General features: G+C 50.4%; 6 protein-coding genes across 6 annotated transcripts; 2 read left to right on the top strand and 4 right to left on the bottom strand.

Moving 5' to 3' along the window:
- Positions 1 to 3: 3 nt before the first annotated feature.
- On the bottom strand, positions 4 to 1,050 carry STEHIDRAFT_110432 (uncharacterized protein; the record flags this gene model as incomplete). The annotated part of the gene is made up of 1 exon (XM_007303381.1): positions 4 to 1,050. One exon carries the CDS (start codon positions 1,048 to 1,050, stop codon positions 4 to 6), a length of 1,047 nt encoding a protein of 348 aa, XP_007303443.1.
- Positions 1,051 to 1,924: 874 nt separating this feature from the next.
- STEHIDRAFT_120864 (uncharacterized protein) lies at positions 1,925 to 3,171 on the bottom strand. The gene is made up of 4 exons (XM_007303380.1): positions 3,124 to 3,171; positions 2,651 to 3,056; positions 2,447 to 2,485; positions 1,925 to 2,336 (listed from the first exon to the last, which is right to left on the bottom strand). Exons 2-4 carry the CDS (start codon positions 2,773 to 2,775, stop codon positions 2,333 to 2,335), a joined length of 168 nt encoding a protein of 55 aa, XP_007303442.1. The 5' UTR covers positions 2,776 to 3,056; positions 3,124 to 3,171; the 3' UTR covers positions 1,925 to 2,332.
- Positions 3,172 to 3,596: 425 nt separating this feature from the next.
- STEHIDRAFT_156129 (uncharacterized protein) lies at positions 3,597 to 5,471 on the top strand (the record flags this gene model as incomplete). The annotated part of the gene is made up of 1 exon (XM_007303379.1): positions 3,597 to 5,471. The coding sequence occupies one exon, from the start codon at positions 3,597 to 3,599 to the stop codon at positions 5,469 to 5,471; it is 1,875 nt and encodes a 624-aa protein (XP_007303441.1).
- A 1,257-nt stretch (positions 5,472 to 6,728) lies between these two features.
- On the bottom strand, positions 6,729 to 8,345 carry STEHIDRAFT_56172 (uncharacterized protein; the record flags this gene model as incomplete). The annotated part of the gene is made up of 11 exons (XM_007303154.1): positions 6,729 to 6,890; positions 7,091 to 7,162; positions 7,223 to 7,247; positions 7,306 to 7,611; positions 7,667 to 7,756; positions 7,825 to 7,848; positions 7,912 to 7,961; positions 8,015 to 8,073; positions 8,130 to 8,143; positions 8,199 to 8,241; positions 8,303 to 8,345. The coding sequence occupies 11 exons, from the start codon at positions 8,343 to 8,345 to the stop codon at positions 6,729 to 6,731; spliced, it is 888 nt and encodes a 295-aa protein (XP_007303216.1).
- An 821-nt stretch (positions 8,346 to 9,166) lies between these two features.
- On the top strand, positions 9,167 to 12,115 carry STEHIDRAFT_167976 (cytochrome P450). The gene is made up of 15 exons (XM_007303378.1): positions 9,167 to 9,201; positions 9,258 to 9,540; positions 9,626 to 9,763; positions 9,821 to 9,878; positions 9,949 to 9,967; positions 10,024 to 10,116; positions 10,183 to 10,234; positions 10,291 to 10,373; positions 10,429 to 10,804; positions 10,869 to 10,882; positions 10,951 to 10,982; positions 11,037 to 11,178; positions 11,240 to 11,369; positions 11,447 to 11,633; positions 11,773 to 12,115. Exons 2-15 carry the CDS (start codon positions 9,424 to 9,426, stop codon positions 11,931 to 11,933), a joined length of 1,602 nt encoding a protein of 533 aa, XP_007303440.1. The 5' UTR covers positions 9,167 to 9,201; positions 9,258 to 9,423; the 3' UTR covers positions 11,934 to 12,115.
- A 391-nt stretch (positions 12,116 to 12,506) lies between these two features.
- STEHIDRAFT_156126 (uncharacterized protein) lies at positions 12,507 to 16,297 on the bottom strand (the record flags this gene model as incomplete). Its single annotated transcript, XM_007303377.1, has 14 exons — positions 12,507 to 12,553; positions 12,615 to 13,468; positions 13,524 to 13,658; positions 13,724 to 14,052; positions 14,122 to 14,169; positions 14,233 to 14,355; positions 14,421 to 14,594; positions 14,667 to 14,973; positions 15,040 to 15,295; positions 15,355 to 15,499; positions 15,557 to 15,587; positions 15,649 to 16,067; positions 16,129 to 16,150; positions 16,233 to 16,297. The coding sequence occupies 14 exons, from the start codon at positions 16,295 to 16,297 to the stop codon at positions 12,507 to 12,509; spliced, it is 2,955 nt and encodes a 984-aa protein (XP_007303439.1).
- Between the last annotated feature and the right edge of the window lie 30 nt (positions 16,298 to 16,327).

The following is a 16,327-nucleotide window of genomic DNA, read 5'->3' as shown; positions in this document are numbered from 1 at the left end:
CACCTAAAGTCCCGCAGAACAATCATCCGCCCATTCCAGCGTATGTCCAATATCCGCCTCGTATCTCGTCCAGAGGCCGCCCTCCCTAATACACTCTTTCATGATCTTCCCAGTGTCCACAAACTCGCACGAGAACGCAAGTCCTTCCTCGACAAAAGGGCCGAATGCCGCTTGAAAAGCGTCTCGGAGCTGCGCCTGATGGGAAATATCATGCGTCTTGCTCATGAAATAGGGCTCGTATTGGCCCATGCGAAGGTGCATCTTCTGCAAGGACGGTAATTTGGGTGTTACGGGCGGTTCGCGGGCAGGGCCAACCGATGACCTGGCCGAGGACAGAACATCCGGACCTTCCGATGGTTGAATGTGAGAGTCCGTTGACGACTGCGTGTCTGAACCGTGCGCCATGAGCTCTGCGACGACATCCACAATAGCCGGGAATATCTCCGAGAATCTTTCACCCTGGACGTCCAGCCACAATTCCTGAATAAACGCGACGGAAGCAGTAGACGGATCTGCTTTCCTGTTCGTATAATGCTCGAGGAGAGAATCTATGATATCGAGTCCGCGTTCGTGGTGGATCCGCAAACACTCCATGTTTGGCAGGTGACCCCACAGGCGTGGAAGCGAGTGCAATATTGGGGGAAAGGGCCACGATATGGTGCCCCCAAGGGCCAACGTCTTGACGGTGGCTGAATGCCTACTGAGAAAAGGGATGACGATATCGAGCGCAGCGTTTTCCTCCCATTGATCGACGAAGAATTCGGCAAGGATAGGTGTGGAGAGTGAAGTCAGAACTGTGCGGAGGATGGTGATGTTGTTCGTCGAGACCGAAAGATACTGTAGACAGGGAAGTTTGATTCGGCCAGTCGGGAGGGGCTCGAAGTGACAGTCGTTTAAATCGTCATCGTCGGTGCAGCGGTTTTGAACGCGCAGCTCACGAAGATGAGAGCATTGCGACAGCACGTCCATGACGTTGGGGTAATAGTCGGGATTGACTTCGTAATCCAATACGTAGAGACTGCAGCTGTGCCCACGGCAAGGACCAGGCATGGAGGATAGGTGAGGAAAGGACGACGGCCTCTAAGAAGGGTGCTTGCTCGGAGGTGAGCGAAAACCTCAGGCTCCTGGGATCGATTCCCCACAAAGAGATTCGTTTTAGATGCGGGAAAGCGGTATCCTTGGGTACGGAGAGTCGTTTCATGCGGTCCCAGTTAGAGCTCTGGATCAGCACGTCCGACCAGTGGTGCACATGCAGGAGGAGACGCCTGATAAATGGGCGAAACATCGTGATATGGGACTCATCCTCTAGGTCTGCTGGCAGACTCAGAGTATAAGATAAAGGCACCGTCCGCGAACACTCCAGCCACATCGAAAATTTATCGAGGTCATTACGGGTTTCTTCACTTCCTATGCATGAAACTTCGAGGTGAAGGCGTGCCCAGAGGTGCGGTGTGGCCAGCGCGACAGCTCTCCATGAGCGGCAGACAACCGTCAGTTTTGTCGGACATGTCCACTTCTCCATGGTGGGAAGAGGTCCTGCGATGCACCAGGAAAAGCATTCTCCAAGCACTTCAGATGAAAAACGGGACAACGCGGATGATGAGAAGGACTGGAGTTCGCCGTCCATCGCTGCGGCGAGAGGCAACACCGCACAGGATGATGGAGTCGAAAATCGTCGACTACTATATGTATAATCAAGAGGAGCGGAGTAAACGAGAATGGTATCGGCACCGATGAGTTGGTCTGGGGAGAGCACCGTAAGAGTCGCCGTCGTCGTCGACGACGATATTGACGTGGTCAGGATGAACGTGGAACGGGGATGAGCGCTCAGTGAGCCCGCGTGTCCGGAGTATCACGGAGCGGGGTTTGAAATGACAGCCACGAAGAATCAGACAACTTCAACAGACTTCAACATGTCGAATACCGAAGATCTATTGACAAACTTGTCGTTTTGCCATATCGCATCCTTACTATGATCTGGATTAACACCTAGTTTAACATCAGTTACTGTGAGTAATGTTTGAACGATTCGTCTTCAGTTCTCCTTCAGCACCGTGGCTCGTCCAATCAAAGACTGCACCATTTCTATGCTCATCTTCTTATAGTTATACCAGCGTCGTTTTAATGGCTCCCGTAGATCCAACGTTGCATTAGTAGTACCGAAAAGCTCTCTTCGGTCAAGCCCATCATTGGAGGGGTGTGAGCCTGACACACCTCGTCTAACCTCCTGTCGCCTCATCACTTCCCCTGGTCCAAACTTTGGATTTCAGCCCTGACCTTCTCGTGGCTCAAAGAACTCCTATGCAACTCAGGTTTTCAACGATACATGCACCTAGGTATGTAGCGTGCCTTCGGGACTTCCCCCCGGTGGTGCAAGATCCGAACCGGTGATCTGCATACTAACCCGATTATCCCTCGTATCGAACATATCACAACCTCCTTCCAGCATAAAGACATACCACTTTCATCGACGTCATTTTTACAGGTAATAATTCAAAGGGACTCTATCCAGGACTCATCTACCGTGCATCCGGTCATGTTCATCTCGCTCCACCTCCCAGCTCGTCCCTCATCCGAAATTTACGCCTGTTGAAGCCATGGACTAACTCGAGTACTTTTTCCGTGCTTCGCATACATCATTTTCCCGCAGCTTCGAGACCTCTGTACAAAAACGTCATCATATTCGGGGAAGGGCTCATGGTCGATCCACGCGTGTTCAGTGCGGCCGCATCGACGCTCAGAAACCTCGACATAAGCCTTTGCTTCGTTGATCATGATGTACTCGCAGAACGAATCCGGTCATTGACATCGCCTCCCCGTCTCTCCCTTCCATATGGCTCGTTTCCCGTGACGTTTAACAGCAACACCGACCCTTCATCCCAAGCTATGACCCTAGGACCCAGTTCCGGCGAACGGATGCTCAACGGTCAGAATCCTGGATGTTGGCGGGTATTTCGATTTACCATCGCTTCCGTGGTGTGGAGAATGAATTGGTGAATATGATTGAGTCGAAATGGGAAGTCCCCGAGGGCTGGACGACGGTGGACTGTCATCCTGTACGTCGATTGTTAGAAGTCGGACTGGAAAAGCTTCTCTAAAGCATCGGATATTCATGCGGAGGAGGTCGATGCCAGGCTTCAATTGTCGATTGAAGACGTCCTTAGGATCCGCTCCATATATTCCTAAGGATTATATATCCGTTTCAGTCTCGCTGAATTCGTTCTGTAAGTCAGTCACTGGTTTCTGCTAGTATTTTTCTTGAATACCGACCACCATTCAAGTGTAGCCATGTAGATCACTTTGTGCGCCATAAATGGAATTGCAGTCGTTGATTCACTGAGAGTTTCGGTCGGTCAAAAAACGCTACGTGCTTGTGTCTCATTGTCCTTTGTCTTCAGGTTTGAACAACAAAAGCGACCACGCATGTTGGCGTCCCTGAAGGTCTCTCCTCAGAGACATATAAAGCACACCGATAATCATAAGCTCTGTCTAGATATCACCCCGCCATTCAAGCTCAAGGCTTTGCCGACTGGTACGTACTCTTTTCTCCTAATAGGTCTTTGCTGAAGTCGCGCTACTAGATCATCTTCAGGACAATGGACCGAACTGCCCGTATTCCGCCAGAAATACTGTCCATAATATTCCAGTTCTGTCTTCCGGGGCCTCAAGCCGAATTCAGTCCCTCTCTGGCACCCCTCCTCCTCACCCGTATCTGTGGCCATTGGCGTCGCGTTGGCCATTCTACCCCTCAACTCTGGATGGAACTCAATGTGCCGAGTTTCCAATGCGAACCCTTCCATGTTCGCGGCAATGCCCTCAAGTTCATCGATGTCATCGAATCAACGCTTCCTTTATCTAGCCCGTCAAGCCTATCTTTTTCCATGGATCTTGGGGATTTCCGATTTCGCAACGACGACGAAGAGAACATGGACGCAGCGCTGAAATGCTTTCGCCTGTTCTGCCAACACTCCCACAGATGGCAGACCGCGTCTCTAAGCACCGTTTCTTTGCGGACTTTAGCGTCGGAACTTCATGCGGGTGATCTTCCTTTGCTCGAGCAGCTCGTGCTAGTGGGCGTCTGGGAGTCGAATGACTCCGCCATGGTTCGGCATTTGCTCCTCTCTGCACCCAATCTTCGACGTCTAGAGTGTTACGACGTATATGACGAGGAGTTCGACCTCACCCTGCTCCCGCTTCCTACATTGACACATTTCGCTGGATCTTCGCGGCAAAGGCGTATTGATATCACTCGACTCGCGTCCGTGATCTCTCAATGTCCTCGACTCACTTCTCTGGACCTGAGGCTCGCTAATTTGGACTCAATAGAGGAATCTCGAGCTCAGAGATACCCAAATCAGGACGATGCTCGCACTCCACTCCCCCGCATCCCAATTCCGACCCTTCGCCAGCTCACACTGCGCACGAATACATTTTTCTCACTCTCCAAGCTCCTTTCAAAAATGACGTTTCCTGGCCTGCAGTCTCTGATACTCGCCATCGAGCCGTCGGAAACACTGGACATCGAGAACTCTGGCGACGAAATCGCTGCCGTTGTCACAGGATGCGCATCGACATTGGAGCACTTCGCATGTAACTTCAACTGCTTCTCAATTTCCAGGATCAGGACGGCCTTACAGTCCGTGCATCACCTACGATCCCTCACGGTGCGAAACCTCGAATACAACGATGCTCGAACCGCAGATAGTCTGAATGACCTCGTGCTCGATTTTGCCCCGGACGGTACATTACGATCTGGTTGTCATCCCCACCTTCAAAACATATCGTTACACGGCGACTCGAAGTGGTTGGATGAGGTTGCGCCTGGGAAGTGTTACATGGAGGGCGCACTGGCGATGGTGGATATCGCTGAGTCCCGACGTAGGCTACCCTACGATGCACGCGACGAGCGTGGCCAGGCGATTCTGCCTCTGATTACGTTCAGGACGGGAGAAGACGATCTTGAGAGGCTGGAAGAGGCTCTGGATCAACAATACGCACGTCTTGAAGGGTTGTGGAATGAGGGGTTGGGTGGAAGACCTGTTCATATCGAATATATGGAAGGGTATGGACGTCGAGGTCAGGATGGGATCCACGGGAAGGAGCTTCAGCTAAAGGAAGCACTACGACAGCACGAGGAGATTGTTCGTCAACGTGCTGCGGGTGTACCATCGGATGAAGGCGAAGTGGTAGTTGGGACGGATGACGATGAAACTGAATCAGAGTATGAGGTAGAGATGGGGATGGTAGAGGAGAGTAAAGAGGAAGTATACGAAGTCGAACGAGAGGGAGAGAACGAGGACGAGGAAGGAGGTGACACGGCGTACAATGAGGACACCGAAGACAGTGAAGGGACAGGAGAGGACACGGTGTACGAGGACTCGGAGTATAGAGTCCGGTTGGGAAGAGAAGGGGTTGAGTATCAGTTCCGACCCGGGAAAGCAGAAGACGAGGACGCCGCGGAGGACGACTAGGATCAGACTGCGAGTACACGAAGCGCTAAATGCGCATGGGCCGGGCCTATGAGGGTTGAACCGAGAATTCCATGTAGCAAGTATAAGTACATTTTCATTGATGTGACATGGTGATGCTACTAGGTATTTAAATGCGCAATAAACAATGAGCATCGGGAGGAGAACAGAAGGCACGACATCACAACAACAAAAGCGGCAGAGCAGTGACGAGGCTGCAGAAATCGTGGTACAGTCTGGGACTATTTTTTTTTGTTGGTCGTGAGGATATAATGCGCGCGTGTGAGAGAGAGAGCACATAAAGACAGTATCGTACCGGTGTACTGACGTCGAAACCAGAAGGTATACACACCACCCAAGAAAACGTACAACAAGAGCGCGCACTAACCGCTCTGGACAGCGAACGCATCAAACAGCAATCCTACGATTGTTGCCTCTTGAACTCCATCCGGATCTTCCTCGATCCGTCATCACCGTACATGTCCGCGCTTCCAACGTCATAATTCAGCACCCTACCCTCAGTATCATACTGCAGTTCCGACTCGACGTCAACATTGTATGTCGTCTCGTCGTGTCCGATATTGTACTTATGCAGGTCAGAGGTGCTGGGACTGGGGTCCGAACCAACGTTAGTCGTGTCGCCCGTCGTTCGTGTGTTTATGTTCAGCTCAATATCGCCGTCCATGTTCCTGAACGTCTCGGTGTGCATCTGAAACGGGAAATTGTGATCAATGTCAGAACGAAACAATTAGGAAGGTATGATCAGATAAGGAATAATAATGGAAGTAAGATGAAAACGTCAGCTGCAGAAGCGGTTTGAATGAAACGCTGTGGTGTGACAGCCTTGGACCACAGAAGATGTCCTTCGGGTTGAAGCGGAGCATGGTGCTTACCTGGACGCGAAGATTTTTGGGGCTGTGTGGCGCCTTGGCGGTAGAAAAATCCACTCGTTGCCCACCAGTCTCGAATTTCAGGGTGGTCGTCGGTATATCAGTACTGCAGAGGGCGGTAAAGGAAGTGCAGGCGGCCGCCGAGGTATCCAGATGTTCGAGTGTGCGGTACAGGAACGTTGAGAGTTGAGAAGACGGAGTTTGTGAAAAAAACGACAGGAAACCGCGGAATATCGGTGTGGGGTGCGAAAAATGGGGAAAACGTCAGTACCGAGGTTCACGGCGAAATTAGAACATGCAAATTTAGATAATCGTGGACCGAGGACTGGGTCTCTCGTATAGGAATATGTTTAAGGTTCGGCAAGATGGATTATGCGGACAGGGATGGGAGGAGAGGAAGGGTGTATGTTGAATGTAGAGGGAGTGCCAAGCGTAGAGATTGAACCGGGCAGACGACGTACGTGAACATTTCTGCTCCGGCAGTACCATGCGAGAAGTTTGCAAGCCGCCTAACGACACGGCATGCCACGATCTGGGAGTAGAGTATATCAGCGCTGCTTCGTGTCTCTTCGTGCCGACCGAGAACTATTTTGGAAGAGACATCAAGTAACGGAGTGTATTTCCGCGGGTGAATATGGATTCGCATGGTGAAAAAGATCGTGGAGAGAGGATGTGCAGCGAGGAGAACGGTGTGATCGCTGGACACCAAGGAAACGGAAATAGAATGCTCACGGCAGAAGCCACCGCAGCTGGGACCTCAGCGATGACAGACATCACTGCGTTCAAGTCCAGGAAGATGAAAATCTGCAGAATTCCGTGCGTCAGCCCAGGAACACAGAAACAACTCAACCTTCGGAAACATACCACCGCGATCAAATTCGACAAGAAACTGGTTTCGTACTATCAGTATTATCCACAGCGTACAAAAGGGAATAAAAACAGCTCACGCAATTAGAAAATAAATCAAACCGTCTCCAAACACCATTTCGGTCAACCGATTAGAATGCGATCGAGCTCCCATCGCCGGGCGCAACAACTTCCATGCAAGCAGAACGGTTACGATTAGATCGAAGCACATTGTGTAGATGTATATGGCAGAGAGCCATGACGTGTTTGTCGACGTGATGGTACATCCACCGGAGGTCCATTCGACCTTGACGATGACGATGCTTCGAAGGAGTAAGAACCAGTGGCCAATGATGATGACTGAGAGTGGAACAACAATCTTCATCGATTGAGACCATACTGCGATTCTATAATTGTACGAAGGTGATCATTAGATTCATATTGGACAGACGGGACACATACGTGCGGAGGGAGAGGTTGATGCTGGAGAACCCAATGGCGAAGTTACCGGCAAGCTGGTTGAAGGTATACAAGCTTTGGCAATCGATTGGTCTGTTTTCAATGAGGCAAGACACGACGCGTCAGGGGCGCTAGCGCCGATATAACAATGCGGCACTCACGTTGTTACGTTCAAGGAGACGGCGCTACCCAATTCGCAACAGAATTAGCCAATGCCTGACCCCTAGCACTTTGTCGCTCGTACTCACAGTCCAATGAGCGCGGCAAGTATAGAGTACCGGTCGAGGAAGTAGAACATCTGGGGTGTTGGTATGAGTATGACTACGCCTAGGTATGCTCATAATTCCATACCAGTGGCCATCTGAACCTCCTTTTCCGCGAGAGAAGTGCGAATTCAAAATCGAGAGAGGCTTTGAGGACATTTCGTCAGTGTAAGGAAGGGCCTGACACTGTGGAACACGCATACTGAACCACTCCCAACTAAGTCGAGCACTGATTAACACGAGAACACGTCGAAAGAAACCTACGGACGTACATGTAGAGTCCAAGCAACGCGTGCATGAAGCTGGAAAACGCGGCTGTTGGGGAATTACCATCAACTGTGACGTTCATCAAAACGAACAAGCATCAAAGGCGAACCTGAATCATGTGCCAATTCAACTGGGGATTGCCAATCAACCATCCTTGAAAAGAGCGTGCTTTGGAGGTGGAGGTGGTAGGGAAAGGAGGGGCAGGGGTGGCGGGCCAAAGGCCCGTGGCAGTTATACGTGTAAGGAAGGTGGTTGCTGCGAAAGAAACGGGGAAGGCCTTGGGACGATGGGGGGGCCCATGAAGCGCTGGACTGAGGTAAGACTTCGCACATGGAGGTTGGATAACCTAAAAGCAACAGTTGATTTCCCGTGGTCGTCCGGTCTATCCACATCAAATCCACATCCTCCCATCTTCGCTCTCAAATGTGGTCCGCTTGAACCACCTGGCCGACCTCGGCGCCTCACTTTTAGATCTCAAGCGTCTATACAAAACCACCGGTGGCCGGTGGCAGATGCTCTGTGAGGACGCAGCGCAAACAATTGACCCATACTATTCGTACTTGCTTGGAAGTCCACGAACTGTCTTGGTGAGAAATAGGAGGACAAGTAATTTTTGTGCTCCATCGGAAGGACGGTGGAATAATGAAGCTTCTCGTGCACCGAGACTCTTCTCTTAGAAGGCCTCGAAGCGGTGCTTTGCGGGTATCATTTTCACCGTCGCTAGCAGCATGCAATTGTTGAGTATAATAGTCGTGAGAACTGACCTTGGCTCCGTGTGGAAGACGTACGGCATGGACACAAGAGGGTGCCCAACAAACACTGGTTTTTGTCAAATCTAGATGTCCGGAATTCGCCGAAGCTCCGCCACATCCACAAAAGGTGGAAGGATCCCGAATAACGGCGCAGCACTCACACCACTGTCCCTTCTGAACAGATCACATTTTGCCGTAAGATATTCATGTGGCCCATCCTAACCCGCTCTAGCTCTTCTCATGATATTTCCGAGGAGTTAAGTATCTGGAGTTATGGTTGTTTATTGTCTCCTTATTTACAACGCGCTCCAGCTTTGAAGAATCGCTTCAAGAGAGGGGGGCTGTCGTTTAACTGGTCTCTCTCCCTCATTTCATCATCAACGTCAGCCCGCCTCGGGTGTCAGCATACTCACTCTAGCAAGGCTAGACATCTAATACTGCAGCTACTTGTAGAGACTTGGCGTGGCTAACTCCGGCGATGGAATGTCTGGCATCTCCCTCCGTCATCCTCTCGGTTTCCGTCCTGTCCGTGCTGCTTGTGCGCGTTGCTGTCGGCACTAAACAGCCCAAAGACGTTCAGACTCTCTCTTCACCGGTAAGCGGAGCTAACTACACTAGCTCCTGCAATTCCGATGCCCCTCTGATATAGCAAGGCTAATCTACATACGATCATCACGCAGAGCGCCAAAGAAGCGAGCTGGATATGGGGACATGAGCGTACTCTATTCTTGCACCAGGCTTGCGAGAAGTACGTCGATTGGATGCGCGAGCTTGGATCCGTATACAAGATCAAAGCTGCGTTATTCGGCCAGGATGTGGTCAGTGTGCCATGTACGATACGAACGATGATCAGGAGGCTGACTGTCCATTCATAGATTGTGATTGCTGATAACGCAGCTGCCCAGCATATCTTCCAATATACAGACCGCTACAGTTAGTCTGCTCTCCGAGTTCTCTTCATTGAATTTTGTTGACAGGCGTTTTTGTTCTCTATGTTATTCAGCCAAAGCTCCGGCATTCCGGTAGTGTGGGATCCTTATTTTTTTCGAGTCTGATTCTTGACAGTTTTCTCTAACAGACCGATTATCGTAAAACTTCTCGGAAAGAGCCTGGTATGGGCAGAAGGCGACGAACACAAGAAGCAACGCAGGCTGCTAGCCCCGGCTTTCACGTGAGTGTCTTGTGGAGTACAATGCACCTTCCCAGTTTCATGTACACCTGCTCACTTTTTTTGCAGACCTGAGAGCGTTAGAGGAATGTCCGATGACATCCTAGAATCAGCGCAGAAGGTTCGTCCTTCTCTGATTTTGACGGCTATATTATTAACGCTGCCGTACGATTCTAGCTTGAGAACCGGCTTATGAACAAGTTGGAGTCGGAGAAAGGAGATATGACCATTAATATCTGTCCTCAAGTCTCAGCATGCACGTATGTTCATTCAACTTCGACATTCGTGGTGCAGAAACTAATCTTCCTGCGTCAGTTTGGACATCATCGGTCGTGTCGCCTTCGGCCATGACTTCCAATCTGGTCAATCGCCCGAAGCCAAACTCATCACAGACTCCTGGAACAAAGACGTCAATATGGGTATCTCTTATGCAGGCTTCTTAGCACCCTTCGTCATCGGCATGTTTCCTTTCATTGCTTCTAGCATCGGAGAGGGTGTGACGAAAGGAGTAGTTTCGAGGTTGGCCGATGTCATCCTGGAGCGGGAAGAGAAGGAAGGCGGTGGAAAGGAGGAGGTAAATGGACATGGAGTAAATGGTGGGCGGAGTGGGAAGGATATTTTGAGTTTGTTAATGCAGGCGAAGAGGAGGAATAATGGCCAGGGTCTGTCGAACCGGCAAATCGCTGACAATGTGAGTGCATACTTTTCTTTTAATGTCATTGTATCGCTGACATGGCTATCATGATGTGCCATAGGTTGCCACATTCATGTGAGTCCATGCTCGGTCCCGTTCTCAGTACAAATTCTGATCCGTCACCAAATTATTGTCAACCACAGTATGGTTGGCCACGAGACATCCGCTGCTTCGCGTACGCTCTCCTCACATTTGCACGTTTGATGCTTGCCTCATGTCCATCGTCTAGTGACGTTGACTCTACTCGACCTTGCCAGAGACCAAAACAGCCAAACCAAGCTCCGCAACGCAATCGCCAGGCTAGGCGACGGTGAGCTCGATTTCGATGCTGTGCAGAAGCTTGAGTACCTTGATGCAGTCGTGAGAGAGGGGTACGTGCTTTCTTCCGCCACCAACTGTAAATATATGCCCGCTGAACATTCATTCTCCCAGACTTCGGCTGCATCCCGCTGCACCGCGTACAGACCGTGTGGCGCTCGAAGACGACGTGATACCTCTCAACATGCCTGTCCACACCTCGGATGGCCGTATTGTAAACACTATACCCGTTAAAGCCGGACAGGTATTTCTCTGGTTCCACTCTCCCACCCATCCCGTTCTTTTATAAGCACCGAATCGGCCGTTTACCTGCATATGTAGATATTCCAAATCCCCTTCGCCGCCCTCAACGTTAACCCCGCAGTATGGGGACCCGACAGCCAAACCTTCAAGCCTGAACGTTGGATCGAAGAAGGTGGCGTCAAACCGGCAAGCGAACTCCCCCACGGATGGGGAAACATCACAACGTTCTGCGATGGTCCGCGGAGTTGTATTGGATATCGGCTTGGTAAGGACCCTTTCTCCCCTCTCATTTCTCCCCTCACTACCCCCCTCCCCTCGTACCTGGTACCTAGTGCCTTCCTCCTCGCCGAGGATTTTCCACCGCTAACGAAAATTTTCTGCGCGGTTAATTTTGGGGGGCATAGCTGTAGCAGAGCTCAAGGTCATCCTCGCCACGCTCATCCGGTCGTTCGAGGTTTATGATACAGGTGCGAAAGTACGTACGGCGATTTCGCCGACGTTGCAGCCTGTGACGGAGGGGAAGGGAGGCTATCTGCCTCTGAGGCTGAAGGCTGTGAAATATTGAGGCGGTGTGTCCGTTGACCTTTCGTTCTTTTATCTACAGTACAAGCCAATGATGCTGGATTTTCGTTCTCTTCATCATTGCGAGCTTGCTCAATTTACCAGCCAAATATCATATATTCATATCGAAGTAGTTATTGCCGATGTTGTTGATTTTATCTGTATGTACTCTGAAGTAAATGTGGCAAATTGTTAACGTCGAATATTCGATTTTTTTCTCTGACGTGTGATTCGGAAGAGATCCACATGTGGGACCATATACAACCGCGGGCAAGGACGAGGTCGAAGGGGGGTCGGTTTCTAAGATGCTACGCCTACGGAGGAGTCGGAGGACTTACGAATTCTTTTTGAGCATACATCGTACGGTGTAAACAATTTCTGTCGTCAGTCGCACTATCCATTAATATCAGCGGACAGAAAAGAGCAGCAAAAAATGACACAATAGGAAGCACATTTTGATACAGGATGAACTACACGATCTTTAAGTTAGTGAAATGCGAATACAGTCACTAAGATGCCGGCAGTATCTTCCGGCCACTCATTGTGGCACCGATACAACTTCTCCGAAACGTTTCGCTTAAACTTGAACCTCCGTCCAGCGCGACGAAGGAATCGGGTCCGTCACTTCAACCAACCAAAAATGAGCACACACGATCAGATACAAAGCCGCGAAATTGAAACTCACCTGAACTCTCCATATCAAACCTATACCCCATCATATTCCACCCATTCGCCTTCATCTTCGCCGCCCTTTCCCTACTCATCCTCCACCTAACCAACCCTGTCGAAATTTCGCACCTCTCCACGCTCGTCAAAATGCACATCTGGCCCTTCGCCGAGCCGTTCCCCCTCTTACCGTCCAGCAGCTGTGGTATCTGGCGGACTAGTTCGTTGGGATCGACGTTGGCGACAGGTTTGAAGAACATGATGGATACGATTGGGTCGAGAGGGGAGAGAATCTTCATCGTTGTCATCAGGTCAAACTCTTCACGCGAAAGGTGGACTTCGAAGGTGCCTATTTCCGTATGCGACGTAGCAAAGGAAGGGTGGTGCAGCGAGGCAGGGAAGGGGAGGGCTTCGTAGGCTGTGGCGAGAATGTTTTCGAACTCAATGAGCCAAGGTTCGAGGTTGATCTTGCGCTTAGGTACGCGACGATTGAGCTCAGTGAGTGGAATCGGGAGTTCACCCCGATATGGTGCGACATCGGTAGTAAGGTTGTCCGAAATGAGTACTTGGAGGTATTCGGACAGCCAATGGCACGGGAAGCCAACGTTATGGAGATGAATGAGCAGGCCGACGAAAGAGACGAGGTTATTGGGGTATCTGCAGCGGTAAGACTCGCGGGAAGGGTGCCCTGGGGCGAGAATATAGACAAGGGTCCGGGAGAGCCATGTGTAGAGTTCATCGCGAGTGGCAAGTTCGGATAATGGTCGAGGTAGCTGTTGGGGAACAAGAGTAATGAGCCCCCAAGCGGGTGTCATGTTGACAACTTCACAGCCGAGGAAGCGAGGAGCATCTACGATACGAAGAAGAGTATAGCTGGCGCAGGATGTCAGCAGATGAAGGTGCAGGGACAGATATAGATATGGCATACAAGTGGAAGAATTCTTCGCCGCCGTTCCAGCAGCCTGTGTTCAGGAGACAGTTTGCTGTGGCGTTTGCTCCGGGTTGTACTTCGAGGGCTGGCATACTAAACACCGCGGTGTTCATCGGTCCATGGGTGTAATCGCTGCAAAGGCAAGGTAAACACGTCATCAAATGAACGTTTGTGAGCAGAACGTATAGGTCACCTACGGTACATTACTGAGCCACATGCGCATGAACTTCCGTGGAAATTCAGTCGGTCTTACCACTGCCCCAACCCGTATTTTTGAGAGCGCCGCACTAAGATCGTCGTGTATAACTTCGAGCACGACACGTCCTTTCAATGCTCTCACGGCCGTCACGACATTATCGAAGAAGACTTCGCCAACAGAGAATGAAGGATAGTTCTTGTCAACGTCTCCTTCGAGAGAGTCGCGATCGCCGACCAGACCCATCCGAATGTTAAAGTTATTGATCTCCTTGACGGCCTTGAAAGGATCAACGTTCATGTCTGGATAAGTGGCTCCTTGACTACGATCCTATTTGTGCCACAAAACACCATCAGCAACATCACAGGGCCTACGTTAGGAAGGTCAAAGATCACTGACGAAGAGCGACGGATTCGGTTTGATTGTCTTTGCCATACTAGCAGCGAACTTTAATTTGTCGATGTCTCAGCTCCCGCTACGCTCATATTTTGTCCCAATCATGATACACACATTGATCTTTAGCTCATCTGCGGCCGGCCCTTCATGTCGTTTTAGATCTCTGAAACCGGTCCAAATATCTTCGAGCGCTTCATGACGATGCCATAACATCGGATGTGGAACAAATATTTTACTCTGACTAGATCGGTCAAACGGTTGAGCAATCAGGGGCTCTGCATAACCAGTAGAATATGTTTAACGAGAAAGACTCGCCGGTAGAACAAATCCTCTTTCAACATCTCCGGTTTCGTATCTATACTCCCAAGATTATCATCCGTCATCAAATCTATCAGCAGTTTTCGCGTTTCTGCCAGCCACTTTTTCTTCCCAGCTGGGTCGGGAGGACAAGGCTCGTGGCCCGCCAGATTCGTTCCCTGTTCAATGGCACCGATTCGGACTCGTTTAACAGTTATCATACGGGTGTGGGTCAATGGTGAGTGACTCACTAGACCTATAACGTCCGCCTCTGAATAAGTGTCTAACTGCGATTCGATCCAATTCCGGTCCTCGGCCTTTTTCTTCTCCATCTGATGTCTAAGGGCAGGCACGGTATCTTCGATATGGGAAGGACCACGGGGTACATTGTGCATGGCGAGGGAACCCTTCACTGTCTTTTTGCCAAGAGAGGTCTCCCAATATTTCAAAGACGACATGATCCCCGGAATGGACTCTGGAAGGACATGAAACCATGAAGGAAGATCGGGAGGATTGGCAGCAAGGCGGATCCGGAGATCTTTAACGACATCCATCCACCTTAAAGATGAGAAACGAAGAGGGGTTTAGTCTCCGAGAAATGTCGAGTCGGACGAAGTCGCTCACTTGGTATAACAGTAAATAGGCATCAGCACTCCGAGATAGGAGTAAAATAGAGTCGCTTTGATGATGATCGCATCTTCTTCGCCGACAGACCCATTCATCAACTCCTCAAGCAGCATGAACAGGCAGAGGTCTCGAGCGAGGGCAGTAGGATGGATATCTATGAGCGTCATGTGTGCCTTGAAGATGTCTTTTCTTTGGTCATCGAGTTTGGCATGCGCCTTATGGAGGCCAATGAGTGAGCCGAAGACATGCCGTGCTATGTGATAGTTTTCAGTGAGAGTTGTAGTCGTAAAAGTGAGCGCAGAGCACACGTACCATCACCGACACCGCCGAAGACAAGAGCAAGAGGCTGCAGACAGGACAAAGGGAGATCGCTCAGTGGTAATGGATCCTCGCTTCCCTCGTATACCGATTCAGGACCCCAGTCTTCGACGATGTTGATAACTTCATCGTTGCCGACCTACACAATGTACGTCAGAGCAACGCAACATGCACACGGCGCCCAGTATATGCATACAGAATAAAATTCTCGTTGTGAATCACTCTCACTGCAACATATATGGATCAGCTAAACTCCATCAAATCACAATCGTAGTAAGGAAAGCTTACGCTGTTTGACGGAAAATTGGAAGTCGTGCCAGTCGTTTGCGAGCTTCATCAGCCTCTAGCGCGACTCTATTCATATCTGCCTCAACATTCCTCCATTCATCCCACACGCGACGGGCTTCAATTAGAGAACTCGAGGACTCATCACCGGCATTGCAAACCAGAGACCTCAATCTGTCCACGACATCTGCCCCCTTTGCCACGTCTTCCGATGCGATGGAACCAGAGCGTACACCATACCTCAAGCTTTTGGCGAGACGTATCAAGAGACGCGTCGAAAGAGGTGATTCAAGCTCCTGCTCCGTCAGAAGACGGCTTGAACGACACACGGCCTCGTAGGAGCCTTTATAATCCCCGAGCTCGTATAATGCGGCACTTAGGTTGGAAGGATAGACAGCATCTTGAGGAGCTAATGTCTCTGCCTGTCATGCATTCACGAGTGAGTTCCATGTGAAATGTGGTCGAATAGGGGAGCAGGCAGACCTCTGAGTAACATTTCACCGCTCTTCGCATGTTACAGTGAAAAGGGTGGCGCCGCGGTAGCGGGTCAGTTTCGTCTGCAGTCGGAGTCAATCGAGTCCGCTTACTCGGCCAAGCGGCCACTTTTGAAGAGTTTGTTGCCCTTCTCCTTCAAATCTGCCGCGTGTTTCATGGCTCGATAGATACAAGGCTTCGTGGTTGG

Source organism: Stereum hirsutum, assembly GCF_000264905.1.
Source record: "Stereum hirsutum FP-91666 SS1 unplaced genomic scaffold STEHIscaffold_6, whole genome shotgun sequence".
Lineage (NCBI taxonomy): Eukaryota > Fungi > Basidiomycota > Agaricomycetes > Russulales > Stereaceae > Stereum > Stereum hirsutum.
Note: the sequence above shows the minus strand (reverse complement) of the source record. Positions and strands in the feature narration are given on the sequence as shown.